The sequence below is a fragment of the Macaca fascicularis genome, chromosome 14, assembly GCF_037993035.2.
Source record: "Macaca fascicularis isolate 582-1 chromosome 14, T2T-MFA8v1.1".
NCBI lineage: Eukaryota > Metazoa > Chordata > Mammalia > Primates > Cercopithecidae > Macaca > Macaca fascicularis.
Genome location: NC_088388.1, coordinates 48153333 through 48176139, shown reverse-complemented (window position 1 = coordinate 48176139; position 22807 = coordinate 48153333). Strand labels below are relative to the sequence as shown.

The window sequence follows — 22807 nt, the reverse complement described above, 5'->3', positions numbered from 1 at the left end:
CTTGGCCCTCTCAGTCCACTGCTCTTCCCACCCTGTCCCCACCTCACCCTTCCAATTGCCCCTAAGAGGCAGAATCCTCCTTCTCTTGGCACAGGGGGCCACATGGGTGCCACCCTGACACGAGAGGTGGCCCGGCCTCCATGTTAACGGCCTAGGGAGCCACGGACAGTGTGCTTGGGGTCCAGCCAATGTCCTGGGTCCTGCCTGCTGCCACAGGCCATTTACACGGTCTAAAAATATAGCAGCCTTTGTGGAAGTGAGGGGAGGTGTGATTCTGGCTGCAGCACGCGTAGCCGCTGGCTCAGTTTTCTTGCTGTTGGGGTCACATGCCTGCCCCATGAGTTCAAGGACTGTCACAAGGGGGATAGGTCTGGGGACCAGCAGCCTCATCTCTGAATGGAAGGCCCAAGCCCCTGGACAGGGGTGGGGTGACTCCCCGAACTTCCACCGAGGCCAAGGGGGTCCAGGGCCTGCCCTGCCAGCTGTGTCTGTCCCCAAAATATTGTTCTCTGCCTAAACCCTGGAGTTTCTTTACTGTTTTCTCTGTCTTGCATGGGGCTTGGGGGTACTTGTGTCTGTGGATGGATCCATTTGCATGTACACATATGGAAATGTGTTTTCAGCCAGCCTCCTCATTTCATCACCCACCCCACCCAAGCCAAGGCTGGGTGAGCTCATTCTTCCCTTCAGCGGTTAGCGAGTCCGCCCTTGAACTTGACGTGGGACAGGTTTATCACCGGCCATGATGACAAGACTTGCTCATGATGGGAATATTTGTGTCCCTTTCTGGAAGACACTGGGGCATGAGCCCAGACTTTGAAGCTGGACAGCCTTGGGTTCAAATCCTGACCCCGGTCCTAGACACTTGGAGGAGAACCCCTATCTCCTTGACTTGGTTTCTTCACCTGTGGAATGGGGATATTTGTCTAAGTGTGCTGTGAGGACTGGCTGTGTCTCGTGGGCTTTGCCCAGGGCCTGGCACATAGTAGGTGCTCCCCAAATGTAAGTTACACTCTCCAGGCTTTTGGAAAAGCAGGTTTCTTCACAGCTGGCAGCAGTGTTCAGGTTAGGGCATCTGGAGGAGCTGCTGGTGGGGGCTGCTCCCTGGAGCCTGCTTCGGAGCCTACCCACACCTCCCTGCTCAGGCTGTGTGTTCAGAAACTGGTCACTTGTGCCGAGGTAGCCTGGGGTCTACTTGTCTGCCTCCAAGCCCCCCATAGGCTGCAGACTTTTCCCTCATTTGTCAAGGTGCTAGTCACAGGGCCTCTTTTGAGAACATCTCCTCTGAAAACCTGTCATTTTCCCAGCATCATCTGTGCCTGGGTTTCCTCTTCTCTAAAGTGGGGGTAATAATAGCACCTACCTCATAGGACGATGGTAAGGTTGAATGAGTAAATCCGTGTGAGATATTTCGGGTAGCACCCAGTGCTGTTTAAGAGTTAGCCCAGCTGCAGGGGCAGTGAGGGCGGTGCTCTAACGACCTGCACCCTCAGACCCTAAGAGGCTCTTCAGGGGGCCCTCTGGGAACAGAGAGGGCTGAGCCTGGGGAAAAGCACCTCCCTTGCAAGCTCTCGGGGGCCAGGTGCCGAGGAAGGCCTTGGGCTAGAGGGGAAGGGATCCCCCAGTGCCTTCCCTCACCCCGCAAAGGAGGGCCTCTTGCCTCCATGGAGGTCTACAATAGCTCTGCTAGAGGCAGGGCAAGGAGGAGGTTACTGTGTCCTGGGATGCGGGGAGAGCCTGGGCACCAAGGTCCCAGAGGGGCAGGGTGGGTGGCAGGGCATCCCAAGGGAGAGATCAGGGGTCCAGGCCTCTTCTTTGGCCACCTTTCGAAGCCTCACTCCAACTGCCAGGGCCAGAGCTTCCCTGTCCTCAGTCCTTCCCTGTCCTCAGTCCTTCCCTGTCCTCAATCCTTCCCTGTCCTCAGTCCTGCATTCAGTTCCCAGAGCCCCGTCCCCAGGATACCCCAGGCACTCACACCAACCACGGTGAACACAGTTTCTCCTTAGCGTGGTTTTTTCCCCATTCACTTTCCCTGCATGGCTCCATTTATCCCCTCCACAGAATGGGGCGACAGGGCTAAGCTCTGGGACTTCCTCTGTGTCTTCACCTGACCCAGAGTTGCTACCCCATCTCACTTTCTAGATGCCAAGCCCTCGGGGGCTGCCTATCCCGTCTGCGAGTGGCGCTATGATGCCTGTGCCAGCTCCTGCTTCCAAACCTGCCGGGACCCATGGGCAGCCAGCTGCCGGGATGTACCCAGGTGAGATGTCAGGGGCCGTGGGCATGGAGTCAAGGTGCGTGCACCAGTGTGTGTGTGCACTCACATACACTTGTGTATGAGTGTTTCACATGTTGAGTGTATGGGGATGTGTGTACCAGGATGACTGTCTTTCCATATATGCACATATGTGAGCATATGTGAGTATCTATTTGTGCATGATGTGCGTGCAGCAGAGCCTTGTGTGTGTTTGTGTGTGTACTACTACAACTATGCATTCATTGTACACAGTTGCATGTATGCAGGTGTTGTGTGCAGCTGTGTGCATGTGTGAGGGCGTATTCACTGATGTTTGTGGGAGTCTCTGTGGGTGTGTTTGCATGTATGTGTAAAAATTTAGGTGTCCTGCAAGGATGGAGGGGGTACATGAGACCACGTGAGAATGTGCCCAGGCCGAGACACATGTGAACATGTACATGAGTGTGTGCAGAAGTGTACCTTGCTTGTGTGTGTGTTTCCCTCTCGGTCTGAGGGGTAGAAGTGTGCAGGAGTGTGCTGCATACATACTGGGTGTGTGTGCTCCTGTACATGTGTGACAGCATCTCTAAGGAGGGTCATGTGTGTCTACATGTAATAAGCACATGTGTGCACACATGCGTGTCATAAGAAAGGATAAGGCCTGTGCTCAGTCGAGGGAAAAAGAGGTGGCTCTCCCTGTATTCCAGGCCACTAACCTGCTCCCTGCTCTGTCCTCAGGGTAGAAGGCTGTGTCCCTGTGTGTCCTGCCCCCAAGGTCCTGGATGAAGTCACACAGAGATGTGTCTACTTGGAGGACTGTAAGTGGCCCGGACTTCTCGTCCTTCCCTCAGATTTCCTCTAAGTCCCTAGGGTCTCATTGAGCAGTCATGCCTCAAAGCTCCCAGGTCCCAGAGAAGCAAGATCAGCACAGGGACCTTTGGAAAGAGATACAGGCAGAGGGGAGGCACAGGCCTCATCTGGTCTATTCGCCTCGTTTCACAGAGAGGAGAAATGAGGCGCAGAGTGGGGTCACATGGTGAGAAGGTGGTGCAGCCAGACTTAGACCTGAGGTCTCTTGGCTCTGGGGTCAGGGTCTGAGGTCGGGCAGAGTTCAGACCTGCTGACTTCTTCTGGCCGTCAGAAGCTGCCCTCACCCCATCACCAAGGGTGCCAGTCCTCAAGCCCCACACCACAGCCCTGCCCAGCGATGACCCCCTGGGGCAGCAGTCACCCCGCCTTCTGAGCCTCTTCTCTTGTCTCCACAGGTGTGGAGCCAGCAGTTTGGGTTCCCACAGAGGCCCTTGGCAATGAGACCCTCCCTCCCAGTCAAGGGCTGCCCACTCCCAATGACGAGGAGCCACAGCTGTCACAGGAAAGCCCCGGGAGCCCCACCCACAGGCCAGCCCTGGCCCCAGCTGCCCCACTCCCCACAGCCCTGAACCCACCAGTGGCAGCCACTGAAGAGCCAGTGGTGTATCCAGGCCCCACCCAGTCCACCCTGCAGCAGCCACTGGGGCTCACTGCCTCTCAACTCCCTGCCCGCCCCACAGAGGCCCCAGCCAGCAAGGGAGTGACTGCCAGCCTCCTGGCCGTCCCCCACACACCAGAGTCCTCATCCCTCCCTGTTGCACTGCAGACACCCACACCCGGCACGGTGTCAGGTGCCGTGGAGACAACAAGGGTGACTGTGATCTTTGCAGGAAGCCCCAACATCACAGTCTCCTCCCGTTCACCCCCTGCCCCTCGCTTCCCGCTCATGACCAAGGCTGTGACAGTCCGAGGCCATGGCTCCTTGCCTGTCAGGACGACACCCCTACAGCCCTCCTTGACAGCAAGTCCCTCCTCCAGACCTGTGGCTTCCCCTGGAGCCATCTCCAGGTCCCCCACCTCCTCAGAATCCCACAAGGCTGTGCTGACACCTGCAGTAACTAAGGTCATAAGCAGGACAGGGGTCCCCCAGCCTACCCAGGCCCAGAGTGCTTCAAGTCCCAGCACCCCTCTAACTGTGGCTAGAACAGCAGCAGAACAGGTTCCTGTCAGTCCCCTCACAACCAGGAGCGCGGAGATGGTGCTGTCCACAGAGAAGGGCGAAGCCGGGCACAGCCAGCCCATGGGCTCGCCTGCCTCCCCACAGCCACACCCACTCCCCACTGCACCACCCCACACAGCCCAGCATACCACCACGGCCACCAGGTCTCCAGCTCTGCCCCCAGAGACCCCAACTGCCGCCAGCCTGTCGACAGCTGCTCATGGGCTGGGAGCCACACCCTTCGTGTCCCTAGAGTCAATTGGTCCATCCCAGTTCCTCTCTGGCCTGCCTCCCGACACCAGCTTGCCCCTGGCCAAGGTGGGCACATCTGCCCCAGTGACCACCCCTGGCCCCAAAGCCTCTGTCATCACCACTCCACTCCAGTCACAGGCCATGACTCTGCCTGCTCAGACACTTAGCCCAGCACCGCCTTTCACTCCCGCAGCAATGACCCAGGCATACCCACCTGCCCACATAGCACCCTCGGCAGCGGGCACAGCTCCAGGCCTGCTGCTGGGAGCCACGTTGCCAACCTCTGGAGTCTTGCCTGTGACTGAGGGCATGGCCTCCACGGTATCTGTTGTCTCACGAAAGAGCACCACAGGGAAGGTGGCCATCCTATCCCAGCAAGTGTCTCTGCCCACCTCCATCTATGGCTCTGCCCAGGGTGGGCCCACAGAGCTCATGCCTGCCACGAGCCACCCTCTCACCCCCTTGGTGACTGAGCCTGAGGGAGCCCAGGCAGGCACAGCTCTGCCAGTGCCCACATCCTATCCCCTGAGCCGCGTCTCTGCCAGGACGGCCCCCCAAGACAGCACGCTGGTTCTGTTGCCTCAGCTGGCTGAGGCCCATGGAACCTCGGCAGGGGCTCACCTCGCAGCAGAGCCCGTGGACGAGGCCATCACAGAACCATCTGGGCGCTCAGCCCCAGCCCTGAGCATCGTAGAGGGTTTGGCGGAGGCTTTGGCAACCACCACTGAGGCCAATACATCCACCACCTGTGTTGTGAGTGATTTGTCAGGGTTCTGTTCCCCCTTATGTGACCCCACCCTTCATCCCTTCCCCCTTCCCTGCTAGATGGAGTTTTAGTTGCTATCCTCATTCCTGCCCCAAGCTCCTGGTCCCTGAAAAATTATCCAGTCTCCTGTTGGCCCCAATGCCATAGCAGGGTTCCGCCTGGCCTATCTAGGCCCTGGGGGGCTGATTGGATGGCCTAGTGTGATGCCCAGGTGACAATGTGTGTGCTGGTGTGTGCCTTTTGTGAGTCTGCTGTGTGCGTTTGTGTTCACATGTGTGAGACAGTATGAGCGCTTGTGTGTCTGCATGTGTTCTTGTGTGTGTGATGAATGGTGTTTGAGACATCCTCATGTGCATCTTTGTGCCTTTGTGAGAATCTGTATGTGTGTGTGTGTGCGCGTGTGCGCGCGCAGGCTTGCGCAGGTATGCTAGGGTTTCTGTGAGTGTGAACTAGTGTATATGCATGCCTGTGTACCCAGACCTCTCAGCGCAGGCCAGGCAGATCTGTAGAGGTCTCCAAGAATCATTCCCTGACCTCCGAGCTCACACTAAGCACAGCGCCAGGCCCCAGATGGCTTGTCAGTGGGTGGGGGGTGAGGGCATCTTTCCCTAGAAGGTCCCTTGCTCCACTAGGGCCTATATGTGGGAAGGATTGGGTGCCCTTATGGCTTGCAGGGTGGGCTGTAGCTCCTCGATGGGCACTCACACTTCCTCCACTCTGTACCCAGCCAATTGCCGAGCAGGACTGCGTCCGCCACATCTGCCTGGAGGGCCAGCTGATCCGCGTGAATCAGTCCCAGCACTGTCCCCAAGGCGCTGCTCCCCCTCGCTGTGGGATCCTGGGCCTCGCCGTGCGGGTGGGTGGGGACCGCTGCTGCCCACTCTGGGAGTGTGCCTGTGAGTCAATGGGATCAGCGGAGCCTCCTGCATCCTCCCTGTATCCTTACCCCAGCATGACCGCCACCCCTGATCTATGTGCCCCAGACTCCCCTCCTGTGGGACCCCGACCTGGCAGATTTCCTACGCTTGTGACCTCTGATCTGTGTAATGCCTGGTCTGAGCCACCCTCCAGACTCCAGGCCTCTGCATCCATCCAGGAAGAGGACCAGGAACCTGCCCCATCTTCCTAGGCGGCCTTGGTCTTGGAGACATCCACCGATTCTTCTTGTGCCCTGTCCCTCCCCCAGGCCGGTGCTCAATCTTCCCTGACCTGAGCTTCGTGACCTTCGATGGGAGCCACGTAGCTCTGTTCAAGGAGGCCATCTACGTCCTCAGCCAGAGCCCAGATGAAATGGTCACCGTCCATGTACTGGACTGCAAAAGTGCCAACCTGGTGCCTGCCCCATACCTCCCTCCCTGCTGGGGACTAGGAACTGGACTAGGATAAGAGGGGAGATGGAGCAGTGAGCCAGGGTTCCAGAGGCAAAGACAGATGTGGAAGCCCCCCTGAGCTCCCTCTGTCTCCAGGAATGGGCAGGGCCTCCCAGGTGACAGCTCCCTGGGAGGCTGGGGGAATAATTGAGTGGAGTGTGCTGCCTCCTGGTCCCAGCCTGTTCCATTCCCAGTTTGTGCCAGCTTCCTGCCATGTAGGAGGGATGGTACGGAAGTGCAGAGGAACTGGGATGTCACTCCAATGGTGTGGACCGAGGTCATAGGTGCTGGCTGCAGGGAACTCCTACTAGGATGTCCCCATAAGCCAGGTGGAAAGAAGTAGCTTCTTTTCTCTTCCTCTTCCTCTTCCTCTTCTCTTCTCTTCTCTTCTCCTCTTCTCTTCTCTCTTGTCTCCCCTTCCTTCCTTTCTTTCTTTTTCTCTTTCTTTCTTTCCTTCTTTCCTTCCTTCCTTCTTTCCCTCCTTCCTTCCTTCCTCCCTCCCTCCCTCCCTCCCTCCCTCCCTCCCTCCTTTCTTTCTTTCTTTCTTTCTTTCTTTCTTTCTTTCTTTCTTTCTTTCTTTCTTTCTTTCTTTCTTTCTTTCTTTCTTTCTTTCTTTCTTTCTTTCTTCTTTCTTTCTTCTCTCTTCTTTCCCTCCCTTTCTGGCCACCCTTCCTCCCTCCCTCCCTCCCTTCCTTCCTTTTTTCTGTTTTGGTCTGGACTTGCATGAGGTCAAATGGAACCAGAACTGTTCCATGGGATCCTGGGCACCATCTGCCCAGCCTGATGGGAGCCCCTGGCATAGTGCAGGGGGGAGTCAGGGGAGACTGTACTCACATTTGCTGTGCCCACTCACTTGGAGGGGGGCAGAGGACAGGGCTCTAGGTTGATGAGGGCTGGGTTCTCTCTGCAGGGACACCTGAACTGGCCCCCATTCTGTCTGGTGATGTTGAACGTGACTCACTTGGCCCATCAGGTCACTATTGATCGCTTCAACCGAAAGGTGAGTGCATCAAACAGCCAGCCTCCAGGGCAGGGCCACAGTCAGCTGAGGGGCAGGGCATCCAGGGGTGGAGGGGCTGTGAGGCTGAGTCATGATTCAGGGCAGGGATGGGGAGGGGACCTTTTTTTAAAAAATAATGCAAAATTAGGTATATTTGGAAGTGATTATAATTAGAATGCTTGTGGCCACTCCAATGTCAGGGGAGGAAGTATACCAGGAGGGATGGGATATTGTTGTGACAGAGAAAAAGTCGGAAAGGCAAGAGACAGTGGGTTTAAATATTTGTGGCTAAAATATCTCACTTTTGCAATTTTTACAAAAACCTATGGCCACATGAGCACATTACTACCAGGGCCCCTACCAAGAAGTGAGGAGCCCTGAATTTAAGCTTCATTGGCCTCACTAAGTCCACCTTTGTCAAGGAGGCCGGGGTATCCAACAACAGCCCATCTTCATACGGGCATCCTCTTCAGAGGGCCACCTTTGCTCCTCCCAACAGGTGGGCAAGGGGAACTGATCTATCGCCTCCTCAGGTCCCAGAGTTGTAACTCTTTCCCCACTTCCTGAGCCTCAATCTGCAGCCTTCCTTTTGGAATCTGCCCTTGAACACAGGGTGCGGCACATTTGTGGCACTCTTAGGAATGGGGTTTCAGACAGTAGATTTCCCATGGGATGGAGGCTTGAACAGAAAACTCCCTGAGTTTCATTTCTTAGTTTATAAAATTTTTCCATTAAAAAATTAACATATACTCTACATGCAGTAAAATTTACCCTATTTAGTATACAATTCTACAAGTTGTAACAAGCACTTACAGTCACGTAACTACCACCTCCAACCATGATATAGAACAGTTTTATCATCCCAAACACTACCTCCTGCCTCTTTGTTGTCAACCCCTCCCACACCTGCTGACAACCATTGTCTGCTGCCCCTATAGTTATGCCTTTTCCAGAATGTCGTATAAATTGACCAGAGTATATGGTGACATTCATCCACATTGTTGCACAGATCAGTATATTAATCCTTTTTCTTGATGAATAGTATTCCATTTTATGGATGTACCATAGTTTATCCATTAACCAGTTGAAAGATATTTGAGTTGTTTCCAGTTTGGGACAATAACAAAAAAAGTGGCTGTAAACATTTACATACAGGTTTTGTGTAGATAAAGCCCCCAGGAGTAGATTTCTGGGTTGAACAGGAAGGACGTATTTAGCTTTTCAATACTTGCCAAATTGTATTCCAGAGCGGGTACTTAGCATTCTCATCAGCAATGGATGAGAGCTCCAGGAGCTTCGCATCCTTGCCAGCACTTGGTGGTTTGTGTTTGTTTGTTTGTTTAGTCATTCTAATAAGTGTCAAATAGAACCTCATTTTGGCTTTAATTTGCATTTTTCTGCTTACTGAAGATGTTGAGCATCTTTCCATGGGTTTATTTTCCATGGTATATGCTCTTTGGTGAAGTATCTGTTCCAGTCTTTTGCACATTTTAAAGATCATGTTGTTGTATTGAGTTTTGAGAACTTTTCCTGTGTATTTTGGATATGATCCCTTTATCAGATATAAATCTAATTTTCCAGTGGTTTTCTATTCACCTATTAGTGTCTTTCAAAAGACCGAAGGTTTTTTATTTTGATGGTGTCCAGTTTATCAGTTTTGCTTTTATGAATCATAATACTGGTGTTGTACCTAATGAACCTGGCCCAAAGTCACACAGAATCTCTTATGTTTTCTTCTAGAAGTTTTATAGTTTTAGGTATTTATGTGTATGTTGCATTTAAGGTTAATTTTTGTAAGTGGTGCAAAGTATGAGTTGAGATACATTTTTCAAATGTGAATACTCAATTTTTCCAGCACCATTTTGAAGAGACTATTCTGTCTCCATTGAACTGTCTTTGAACGTTTATTTAAAAACCAGTTGGCCAGGGACAGTGGCTCATGCCTGTAATCTCAGCACTTTGGGAGGCTGAGGTGGGCAGATCATGAGGTCGGGAGTTCGAGACCAGCCTGGTCAACATGGAGAAGCCCCTTCTCTACTAAAAATACAAAATAAACTGGGCATGGTGGCACACACCTATAATCCCAGCTACTGCTACTCAGGAGGCTGAGGCAGGAAAATCACTTAAACCCGGGAGGCAGAGGTTGCAGTGAGCTGAGATTGCACCATTGTACTCCAGCCTGGGTAACAAGAGTGAAACTCTGCCTCAAAAAAAAAAAAAAAAAATTAATGTTTGGGAGTATTTATATACTTTTTATTTTGCCCTATTAATCTGTCCTTTCACTGATGCTACACTGTCTTGATTACCCTTACTTATTATTAAACCTTAAAATTAGGTGGTATTGTTTTGTCTTTTTTTTTAGAGACAGGGTCCTGCCCTATCATCTAGACTAGAGTACAGTGGTGCAATGATAGCTCACTGCAGCCTTGACCTCCTGGGCTCAGTAATCCCCGTACCTCAGTCTCCCAAGTACAGGACAACAAGTGTAGCCACCATGGCTAGCTAATTTTTAAATTTTGTATAGAGATGGGGTCTCACTATGTTGCCCAGGCTGGTCTCAAATTCCTGGCCTCAAGGGATCCTCTTGCTTCAGCCTCCCGAAGTGCTGGGATTACAGGTGTGAGCCACCGTGCCTGGCCTAGCTATTCTAATGCCTTTAACTTTTCGTAGAAATTTAGAATCAGCTTTTTTATTTCTACCAAATGTCTTCCTGGGATTTTGAGTTTCATTCAATATATAGATTATTTGGGAGAAGAATAATTCTTAACATTGGTGAGTCTTCCAGTCCATGAACATGGTTCATCTCTATTTTTTTATGGCTTCTTTGATGTTTTTATTTGTGTTTCGCAGTTTTCAGTGTGAGGATCCTACACATACTTTGATAGACTTATTCCTAAATAGTTTATATTTTTTGGTGCTATTGTAAGTAATTCTGTTGTTTTTGTTTTTCTTTCCAACTGCTGATTACTAATGCAAATGCAACTTATTTTTGCACATTGAGCTTGTATCTTGCAATGTTACTAAACTCAGTTATTAGTTCTTATATTCTTTGGGTTTTTCTACATAGGCAATTATGTCCTCTCCAAATATAGACAGTTAATATAGACAGTTTTATTTTTTCCTTTCCAATGGGTATGCTTTTAATTTATTTTCTCTCACCTGTTGCACTGGCTAGGACCTCTAGTGTGATGCTGAATAAGAAAGGTTGAGAGCAGTCATCCTTGTCTGATCTTAGGGAGAAGGCATTCAATCTTTCACTGTAAGGCATGATGTTAGTTGTAGGCTTTTCACAGATGTCCTTCATCAGGTTAAGAACATTTTCTTTTATTCCTAGTTTTCTGAGAGTTTTTTATTACCAGGAGTAGATGTTGAATTTTGTCAAATGCTTTTTTCCATACCTATTTGGATAATCACATTGTTTTTCTTTTTAAGATTATTAATTTGATGAATTACATTGATATTTGAATGTTAACCCAGTCTTGCCTTCCTGAAATTAACTTCATTTGTTATATTACCCTTTTTATACATTTTTATATCCTTATGATGGGTATTAGTCTAAATTTTCTTTTCTTGTAATATGATAGTTTACTATTGGTAGCAGAGTAATACTGGCCTCATATAATGAGTTGGAAAGTATTCTCCCCTTTTTAAGTCTCTGGAAAAGTATATAGACTCGGTAGTATTTATTCCTTAAACATTTGGTAGAATTCAACAGTGAAGCCATCTGAGCCTGGATTTTTCTCTGGGGAGATTTTAAAACACACGTTCAATTTCTTTAGTAGATGTAGAGCTATATTGGTTATATATTTCTTCTTTGGTAAGTTTGAGTAGTTTGCATCTTTCACAGAATTTGTCCATTTCATCCAAGTTGTCAAATTTATAAACATTAAGTTGTCCATCATATATTCTTGCTATACATTTAATTTCTGTAGGATCTGAATCTATGTGCCGTATCTAATTCCTGACATTAGTTATTTATGTCTTCTCTCTTTTCCCTGACAAGCCTGGCTAGAGGCTTATCAAATTTATTGTCCTTCTCAAAGAATGGCTTTATTGGTTTTCTCTATTATTTTTATGTTTTCTATTTCATTGATTTCTGCTATCTTTATTATATCCTTTCTTCTGCTTACTTTAGGTTTAATTTACTCTTCTTTTCTAGTTTGTTAAGGTAGAGGCCTATGTCATTAATTTGAGACATTTCTTCTTCTTCTTCTATTTTTTTTTTTTTTTTGAGACTGAGTCTCACTCTGTTGCCCAGGCTGGAGTGTGGTGGTATAGTCTCGGCTTACTTCAGGCTCTGCCTCCCAGGTTCACGCCATTCTCCTGCTTCAGCCTCCCGAGTAGCTGGGACTACAGGCACCACCTAGTTTTTTGTATTTTTAGTAGAGACGGGGTTTCACCGTGTTAGCCAGGATGGTCTCAATCTCCTGACCTCGTGATCCACCTGCCTCGGCCTCCCAAAATGTTGGGATTACAGTTGTGAGCCACCGTGCTCGGCCTCTTTTTCTAATGTAAGCATTTAGTGCTACAATTTTCCCTGTAGGTATTGATTTAGCTGCATCCTACAAGTTTTGGTATTCTGTGTTTTCTTTTTCAATCAGTTCAAAATACTTTTAAATATCCCTTTTGATTTTTATTTGACCCATGAATTATTTTAAGTGTTTTATTTAATCTTCAAATATTTTATAATTTTTCGGATGCCTTTCTGTTATAGATTTCTAATTTAATTTCATTGTGTTCATAAGACATAATTTATCTAGCTTAAATTCTTTTACATTTAGTAAGATTTATTTTACGCCCAAGAATATACTCCAAGTAAATGTGTATTTTATTATTGGGTGGAGTGTTCTATGAATGTTAATTAGGTCAAGTTGGCTGATAGTGTTGTTCAAGTATTCTAAATTCTTACTAATTTTCTACCTGTTTATTCCCAGTTATTGAGAGATTGTTGAAATATCTGACTATAATTGTTTATTTGTCTATTTCTCCTTGGAGTTTTATCAGTTTTTACGTACATATATTGAAATTCTGTTATTTAGGTACATAGCATTCAGGATTGTTGTGTCCTTTTGATGAATTAACTCTTTTCTTCTTAGGAAATGGCCATTTTGTCTTGGTAAAAAGTCTTTGTTCTGAATTACACTTTGTCTGACTTGCCTGTAATAGCTTCTCCAGCTTTCTTTTGATTGGTGTTAGCACGTATACCTAATATGTATATCTAAGATGTATCTTTTTTCATCCTTTTACTTTAACCTATTTGTGGCTTTTTATTTAAAGTGGAATTTTTGGCCGGCATGTAGGCTCATGCCTATAATCTCACTTTGGGAGGTTGAAGCGGGTGGATTGCTTGAGCCCAGGAGTTCGAGACCAGCCTGGGCAATATGGCAAAACACAATCTCTACTAAAAATATATATATTAAAAAATTATCCAAGCATGGTGGCACATACCTGTAGTTCCAGATATGCGGGAGGCTGAGGTGGGAGAATCACCTGAGCCCAGGAAGTTGAGGCTGCAGTGAGCCATGATTGCACCACTGCACTCCAGCCTGGGTGACAGGAGTGAAGTCCTGTCTCAACAAACAAACAAACAAACAAACAAACAAAAGTGGGATTTTTGCGGGGGGTAAATAGTTGAGCCTTCAGTTTTTAAAGATCCAATCTGACAATCTCTGCCTTTTAATTGGGGATGTTTATACCATTTATGTTTAATTTGGTCCTCAACATGGTGATGTTTATATATTGTTGCTATTTGTTTTCTGTTTGTGACATCTGTTCTTTGTGCCCTCCTTCTTCCTTTTTTTGCCTACTTTGGATTGTTTTTAATGACTCCATTTCATCTCCAATGTTGGATTATTGTCTGTACTTTTTTTTCTCCTTTAATGGTTGCTTTAGATATTACAGTATGTAATTTTACTTTGTCACAGACTAGCTACAAATAATATTATATTGCATCACATACACCATAAGAACTTTATAACAGTATACTGCTAATTCCTTTCATCAAGCCTTTGTGTTATTGTCATAAAATTTACTTCTATATTTATTATAAACTACACAGTAAATTGTTATTGTTTTTCCTTAAGCATTTAATTTATCTTCTAAAGATATTTTTAAAGCAAGGAAAGTTTATATTTACCCACGTATTTACCATTTTGTGCTTTTTATTCCTTTGTGTAAATCTAGATTTGCATCTGGTATCATTTTTCTCCTGCTTGAAAGACTTCCTTTGACACTCATGTAGTACCGATCTACTGGTGATAAATTCTTTCAGCTTTTGTATGTTGGAAGAAGTCTTGGTCTTTCCTTCATTTTTAAGAAATACTTTCACTGGGTATAGAATTATAGACTGATAATTTTTTCTTTCAGTACTTTACAAGACTTTGCTCCTGTCTTTTTTTTATTGAGGAGAAATTGACATAACATAAAATTAAGCATTTTAAAGTGAACAATTCAATGGCATTTAGTACATTCACAATATTGTGCAACCATTGCCTCTGTATAGCTCCAAAACATTTTCATCACCCCAAAAGGCAACCCCATACCCATTAAGCAGTTTCTTCCTATTCACCTCTCCTCACCATCCATGAACTGCCAATCTGCCTTTTGTCTCTGGATCTACGTATTCTGAATATTTCATATAAGTGGAGTCAGACAATATCTGTCCTTTTGTGTCTAGCTTCTTTCACTGAACTCCATGTTTTGGGGGTTCATCCACATTGAAGCATGTATCAATGCTTCATTCATTTTTATGGCTGGAATAATATTCCATTGTATGTATATACCACAGTTTGTTTATCCATTCATTTATTATGGACATTTAAGCTGTTTCCATATTTTTGGTTATTTTGAATAGTGCTGTTATGAAGTTCCACTATCTTTTATCTTGCTTATTTCTGATAGCTGTCATTCTTTGTTCCTTCATACATAATGTAGTTTTTTTCTACCCCTTTTTGCTGCTTTTATGATTTTCCTTTTATCACTGTTTCTAAGCAATTTGGTTATGATAGGCCTGGTAATTCAGTTCTCTTTTGGGGACTTCAATGACATGTGTATTAGGATACTTGAAGTTGATCCACAGATCACTTATGCTCTCTGTTCATCATTTTCTTGGGTCTTTTATTAGTCTGTGCTTCATTTCAGATAGTATTTATTGCTCTATCTTTAAGTTCATTAATCTTTTCATTTATAGTGTCTAAGCATATTAATTCCATTCAGTGGTTTTCATCTCAGACATGATGTTTTTCATCTGCACAAGTTTGATTTGGGTCTTTTCATATCATGAACATCTCACTTTCTTCTGTTTTCCTCTAGTTTCTTCAGCATGTATAGTTAAAACAATTTTAAAAATAACTTTATATTTCCTTATCTACCATGTGTGTCATTGATATTTTCTTTCATTATAGGTTGTATTTTCCTGCTTCTTTGCATGCCTGACAATTTTTTAAAATTGAATTCCAGACATTGTGAGTTTTGCCTTGTTGGATGCTGGATATTCTTTCATTTTATTTTTGAAAATATTCTTGAGCTTTGTAGTAGTTATGCTACTTGGAAACAGTTTGATCCTTCTGAGGCTTTCCTTTAAGCTTTGTTAGGTAAAGCCAAAGTAGCCTTTATTCTGAGTGTGATTTTATTCTTTATCCTACATACCAATTCCCTGCTACTAAAGCAATACCCTTCTGCATACCCTACCTTATACTCTACATATTAGGAGGTTTTTCTATTCTAGCTGGTGGTAGCCCCAACTATTCTCAGCCCTGTGTTAGCTCTGTGGATTTTTCTGTCTGTTCCTTTCAGGTGGTTCTAGTTCTGTGGATTTTTCTGTCTGTTCCTTTCAGGTGGTTCTTTTTCTAGTCTCAGGTAATTTTCTCACCTGCATACATTGATCAATATTCAGCTGAAAATTCAGGACAGGGTCAGGACAGGGTTGGAGGGGGATTCTGCAAAGCTTCAGAGCTCCCTCTCTCTCTTTCTCTCTCTCTCTCTGCCATGCAAACTCTAGCTACCTTGGCCTTTATGAACGTCCATCTCTTGTCTTCTAAACTCTAGGAAACCACCAGGCTCTGCCTGGGTTCCTGCTCCCTGCACTGCAGCCTCTAAACTCTCTAAGTAATAACCTTTGGCAATAATAAGGCTTGCCTCATTTGTTTCCATTTTTTGTTTTCAGGGATCACTCTCCTGCATTGCCAACTGTTCACATTGGAAAACTGTTGTTTTGTATATTTAGTCAATTTGTTTGATCATTTAAGGCAAGAGAGTAAATCCAGTTCCTATTACTCCACCTTCGTCAGAAATGGAGGCTTAAGTCCTTAGTTTTTAACCTTTTATTCTTTGTCCTTGCCTGGACTTCAAGTCCTGTGAATGCAGGCGAGGCTCCTCTCTTGGGCTTCAGATATGTATGTTTACTCCCAGAACTCAGAGAGTGCTCATGGATCATGAAGCCCAATCCCCTGTCTCTACGAATAGGAAGGCTCAGGCTAGGAGAGCCAGGGGCTTTCCTAGGGTCACAAAGTTTTCTTTGTGACTGCTGGGCTGAGGCTCCCTCTACATAATAGTTCATGTGCTGCATAATTTGCTGCATAAAACAGTCTAATCCTTTTTAATTTTTAATTTCTATGGGTAGATGGTAGATGGTAGTTGTACCCCATATATTTATGGGGTACATAAGAGATTTTGACACAGACATTCAATGTGTAATAATCACATCATGTAAAATGGGATACCCATGCCCTCAAGCATTTATCCTTTGTGTTATAAACAATCTAATTATATAATCTTTTAGTTATTTTTAAATACATAATTAAATTATTATTGACTGTAGTCATCCTGTTGTGCTGTCAAACACTAAGTCTTACTCATTCTTTATAATTTTTCTTTTTACTCATTAATCATTCCCATCTCTCCCTCAACCCCTCCACTACCCTTCCCCTATGGCCATGAATTCAATTGTCTTGGTTTTTAGATCCCACACATAAATGAGAATATGTTAGGTTTGTCCTTCTGTGCCTGCTTATTTCATTCAACATAATGACCTCCATTTTCATCCATGTTGTTGTAAATGACAGAATCTCATATTATTATCACTGAAGAGTACTCCACTGTGTATAAGTACCACATTTTCTTTATTCATTCATCTGCTGATGGACACTTAGGTTGCTTCCAAATCTTAACTATCATGAACAGTGCTGCAACAAACATGGGAGTGCAGATATCACTTCAATATATGGATTTCCTTTCTTTTGGGTATATACCCAGATTGCTGGATCATATGGTAGCTCTATTTTTAGTTTTTTGAGGAACCTCCAAACTGTTCTCCATAGTGGTTGTACTAATTTACATTCCCACCAAAAGTGTGAGGGTTCCCTTTTCTCCACATCCTCACCAGCATTCGTTATTTCCTGTCTCTTGGATAAAAGCCATTTTAACTGGAGTGAGATGATTTCTCATTATAGTTTTGATTTGCATTTCTCTGATGATCTATGATGTTAAGAACATTTTCATGTGCCTGTTTGCCATTTGGATGTCTTATTTTTTATTTTATTTTATAACTTTTAAGTTCAGGGTTACATGTGTAGGTTTCTTATATAGATAAACTCATATCGCAGGGGTTTGTTGTACAGATTATTTTGTCATCCAGGTAATAACTCATTAGTTATTTTTTTGTGCTCTCATTCCTCCCACCCGCCACCCTCTAGTAGGCTCCAGTATCTGTTGCTCCCCTCTATGTGTCCATGTGTTCTCATCATTTAGTTCCCATTTATCAGTGAGAACATGCAGTATTTGGTTTTCTGTTTCTGCATTAGTTTGCTAAGGATAATGGCCTCCAGGTCCATCCATGTTCCTGCAGAGGACATGATCTCATTCTTCTTTATGGCTGCATAGTATTGCATGGCGTGTATATACTACATTTTCTTTATCCAGTCTACCATTGATGGACATTTAGGTTAATTCCATGTCTTTGCTATTGTGAATAGTGCTACAATGAACATATGTGTGCAGGTGTGTTTATGATAGAATGATGTATATTCCTCTGGGTATATACCCAGTAATGGGATTGCTGGATCAAATGGTAGTTGTGTTTAAGGTCTTTGAGGAATCACCACACTGTTTTCCACAATGGTTGAACTAATTTGCACTCTCACCAACAATGTATAAGTGTTCCTTTTTCTCTACAACCTTGCTAGAACCTGTTATTTTTTTGCTTTTTAATCATAATCATTCTGACTGGTGTGAGATGGTATCTCATTGCTGTTTTGATTTGCGTTTTTCTAATGATCAGTGATGTTGAGCCTTTTTCATATGCTTATTGGCTAAATGTAAGTCTTCTTTTGAGAAGTGTCTGTTCATGTCCTTTGCCCAGTTTTTAATGGGGTACTTTGTTTGTTGTTGTTTTCTTGTAAATTTCTTTAAGTTCCTTATAGATACTGGATGTAAGACCTTTGTCAGTTGTATAGTTTGCAAAAATTTTTCCCATTCTGTAGGTTGTCTGTTTACTCTGTTGATAGTTTCTTTTGCTGTGCAGAAGCTCTTTAGTTTAATTAGATCCCATTTGTCAATTTTTGCTTTTGTTGCAATTTCTTTTGGCATCGTTGCCATGAAATCTTTGCCGTTTCTTTGTCCAGAATGGTATTGCCTAAGTTATCTTCCATGGTTTTTGGTTTTGGCTTTTACATTTAAGTCTTTAATCTATCTTAAGTTAATTTTTGTATATGGTGTAAGGAAGGGGTCTCATTTCAATCTTCTGCATATGGCTAGCCATTTATCCCAGTACCATTTATTGAATAGAGAGTACTTTCCCTATTGCTTGTTTTTGGTGATTTTGTAGAAGATCAGACAGTTGTAGGTGTGTGGCCTTACTTCTGGGCTCTGTATTCTGTTCCATTGGTCTATGTATCTGTTTTTGTACCAGTGCTATGCTGTTTTAGTTACTGGAGCCATGAAGTATAGTTTGAAGTGAGTAGCATGATGCCTCCAGCTTTGTTCTTTTTGCTTAGGATTGTCTTGGCTATTCGGGCTCATTTTTGGTTACGTATGAATTTTAGAATAGTTTTTTTTCTAGTTCTGTGAAGAATGTCATCGGTAGTTTGATAGGAAGAGCATTGAATGTACAAATTGCTTTGGGCAGTATGACCATTTTAACAATATTGATTCTCCCTATCAATGAGCATGGAATGTTTTTCTGTTTGTTTGTGTTACCTCTGATTTCTTTGAACAGTGTTTTGTAATTCTCCTTGTAAAGATCTTTCACCTCCCTGGTTAGCTGTATTCCTAGGTATTGTATATTTTTGTGGCAATTGTGAATGGGATTGCCTTCCTGATTTGACTCTCAGCTTGGCTATTGTTGGTGTATAGGAATACTAGTGATTTCTATACATTTATTTTGTATCTTGAGAGTTTGCTAAGTTGTTTATCAGCTGAAGGAGCTTCTGGGCTAGAACTATGGGGTTTTCTAGATATAAGATCATGTTACCTGCAAACAGATAGTTTGACTTCCTCTCTCCCTGTTTGGAGGTCCTTTATTTCTTTCTCTTGCCTGATTGCTCTGGCCAGGACTTCCAATACTGTGTTGAATAGGAGTGGTGACAGCGGGTATCCTTGTCTTGTGCCAGTTTTCAGGGGGAATACTTCCAGGTTTTGTCCATTCAGTGTGATGTTGGCTGTGGGTTTGTCATAGATGGCTCTTATTATTTTGAGATATGTTCCTTTAATACGTAGTTTATTGAGAGTTTTAAATCTGAAGGGGTGTTGAGTTTTACCAAAAGCCTTTTCTGCACCTATTGAGATAATAATTGGTTTTCGTCTTTAGTTCTGTTTATGTGATGAATTACATTTATTGATTTGTATATATTCAACTCCTCCTATTGCCTCCTAGAGATAAAGCCTACTTGATCGTAGTGGATAAGATTTTGATATGCTGCTGGATCCAGTTTGCCAATATTTTATTGAGGATTTTTGCATCGATGTTCATCAATTATGTCTTCTTTTGAGAAATGTCTATTTCAAATTTTTTGCGCAGTTTTAAATCAGATTATTAGATTTTTTCCTATAGAGTTGTTTGAGCGCCTTACATATTCTAATTATTAATCCCTCATCAGATGGATAGTTTGCTAATATTTTCTCCCATTCTATGGGTTGTCTCTTCACTTTGTTGATTGTTTTCTTTGCTGTGCAGAAGCTTTTTAACTTGATGTGATCCTATTTGTCCATTTTGCTTTGGTTGCCTGTGATTGTGGGGTATTATTCAAGAAATTTTTGCCTAAACCAAAGTCCTGGAGAGTTTCTCCAATGTTTTCTTGTAGTGGTTTTATAGTTTGAGGTTTTAGATTTAAGTCTTTAATCCATTTTGATTTGATTTTTGTATATGGTGAGAGACAGGGGTCTAGTTTCATTCTTCTGCATACAGATATCCAGTTTCCCCAGCACCATTTATTGAAGAGACTGTCTTTTCCCCAGTGTATGTTCTTAGCACTTTTGTCAAAAATGAGTTCACTGAAGTTGTGTGAATTTGTTTCTGGGTTCTCTATTCTGTTCCATTTAGTCTATATGTCTGTTTCTTTGTTTGTTTTTGTTTTTCAGAGTCTTACTCTGTCTCCCAGGCTGGAGATCTTGGCTCACTGCTACGTCTGTCTCCCAGGTTCAGGTGATTCTCCTGCCTCAGCCTGCCAAGTAGCTGGGGTTACAGGTGTGCACCATCACACCTGGCTAATTTTTGTATTTTTAGAAGAGACAGGGTTTCACCATGTTGGCCAGGCTGGTCTCAAACTCCTGACCTCAGGAGATCTGCCCACCTTGGCCTCCTAAAGTGCTGGGATTATAGGCATGAGCCACTGCACCCAGCCTATATGCCTATTTTTATGCCAGTACCATACTGCTTTGGTTACTATAGCTCTGTAGTATAATTTGAAGTCAGGTAATGTGATTCTTCTAGTTTTGTTCTTTTTGCTCAGAATAGTTTTGGCTATTCTGGGTCTTTTATGGTTCCATGTATATTTTAGGGTTGTTTTTTCTATTTCTGTGAAGAATGTCGTTAATATTTCCATAGGGATTGCATTGAATCTGTAGGTTGCTTTGGGTAATATGGACATTTTAACAACATTGATTCTTCTAATCCATGAGCATGGACTATCTTTCCATTTGTGACTTATTCAATTTCTTTCAGCAGTGTTTTATCATTTTCATTGTAAAGCTCTTTCACTTCTTCGGTTAAGTTAATTCTTAGATAATTTAATTTTTCTTGTGGCTATTGTAAATGAGATTACTTTTTTTATTTATTTTTCAGATTGTTCACTGTTGGCATACAGAAATGTTACTGATTTTTGTATGTTGATTTTGTAATCTGAAACTTTACTGAATTTTAAAATCAGTTCTAATAGGTTTTTGGTGGAATCTTTAGCTTTTTTCCAAATATAAGATTATGTCATCTGCAAACAGGATAATTTGACTTCTTCCATTCAAATTTTGATGCCCTTTATTTCTTTCTCTTGTCTGATTGCTCTAGGTAGGACTTCTAATACTATGTTGAATAACAGTGGTGAAAGTGGGCATCTTTGTCGTGTTCCAGATCTTAGAGGAAAGACTTTTCATTTTCCCCCATTCAATATGATACTAGCTGTGGTTCTGTCATATATGGCTTTTTTTGGTTTTGTTTTGGGATGTATTGTTGTAGCAACTTGTTTTTTTTTTTTCCCCTTTTTTAAAAAATTTATTAATTATTATTATTATTATTATACTTTAAGTTCTAGGGTACATGTGCATAATGTGCAGGTTTGTTACATATGTATACTTGTGCCATGTTGGTGTGCTGCCCCATCAACTCGTCAGCACCCATCAACTTGTCATTTACATCAGGTATAACTCCCAGTGCAATCCCTCCCCCCTCCACCCTCCCCATGATAGGCCCCGGTGTGTGATGTTCCCCTTCCCGAGTCCAAGTGATCTCATTGTTCAGTTCCCACCTATGAGTGAGAACATGCGGTGTTTGGTTTTCTGTTCTTGTGATAGTTTGCTAAGAATGATGGTTTCCAGCTGCATCCATGTCCCTACAAAGGACATAAACTCATCCTTTTTTATGGCTGCATAGTATTCCATGGTGTGTATGTACCACATTTTCTTAATCCAGTCTGTCACTGATGGACATTTGGGTTGATTCCAAGTCTTTGCTATTGTGAATAGTGCCGCAATAAACACACATGTGCATGTGTCTTTATAGCAGCATCATTTATAATCCTTTGGGTATATACCCAGTAATGGGATGGCTGGGTCATATGGTACATCTAGTTCTAGATCCTTGAGGAATCGCCATACTGTTTTCCATAATGGTTGAACTAGTTTACAATCCCACCAACAGTGTAAAAGTGTTCCTGTTTCTCCACATCCTCTCCAACACCTGTTGTTTCCTGACTTATATGGCTTTTATTATGTTGAGATATGTTCCTTTTATGCTCAGTTTTTTTTTTAGGATTTTTATTATGAAGGGATGTTGAATTTTATTGAATGCATTTTCAGCATCATTTGAAATGATCATATGGTTTTTTTATCCTTTATTCTGTTGATATGATGTATCACTTTGATTGTTTTGCATATGTTGAATCCCACTTGGTCGCAACTAATGATCTTTTTAATATATTGTTCAATTCATCTTGCTAGTATTTTTTTGAGGATTTTTGCATCAATATTTATCAGAAATAATGACTTGTAGTCTTTTTTTGATATGTGCTGGTCTGGTTTTTGTATCAGGGTAACACTGGCCTCATAGTATGAGTTTGGAAGTATTCCCTCCTCCTCTATTTTTCAGAATAGTGTGAGTAGGATTGGTATTAGCTCTTCTTCAAATGTTTGGTAGAAGTCAGCAGTGAAGCCATCGGATCCCAGGCTTTTTTTTACTGGGAGACTTTTTATTACAGCTTCTATCTCGTTACTTGTTATTAGCGTTTTCAGATTTTGTATTTCTTTGTGGTTCAATTTGGTAGGTTTAGAAATTTATCCATTTCCTCTAGATTTTCTCTTCTACTGGCATATAGCTGCTCATAGTAGTTGCTAATGATCCTTTGAATTTCTGTAGTATCAGTTGTGATGCCTCCTTTTTCATCTCTGATTTTGTTAGAGTCTTCTTTCTTTTTTCTTAGTTAGGCTAAAGATTTGTAAATTTTGTTTATCT

The 22807-nt window shown here is 43.5% G+C and overlaps 1 protein-coding gene across 5 annotated transcripts in view; it reads left to right on the top strand.

Moving 5' to 3' along the window:
• The window catches only part of OTOG (otogelin), a 102563-nt gene that overhangs the window by 60468 nt on the left and 19288 nt on the right, over positions 1–22807 (top strand). For all 5 annotated transcript variants that reach the window (XM_045371561.2, XM_045371560.2, XM_045371562.2 and 2 more), the window contains 6 exons: positions 2143–2260; positions 2975–3054; positions 3502–5270; positions 6011–6179; positions 6470–6615; positions 7564–7653. In XM_045371561.2, the coding sequence (XP_045227496.2) occupies positions 2143–2260; positions 2975–3054; positions 3502–5270; positions 6011–6179; positions 6470–6615; positions 7564–7653 (2372 nt within the window). The remainder of the gene's footprint in view (positions 1–2142; positions 2261–2974; positions 3055–3501; positions 5271–6010; positions 6180–6469; positions 6616–7563; positions 7654–22807) is intronic.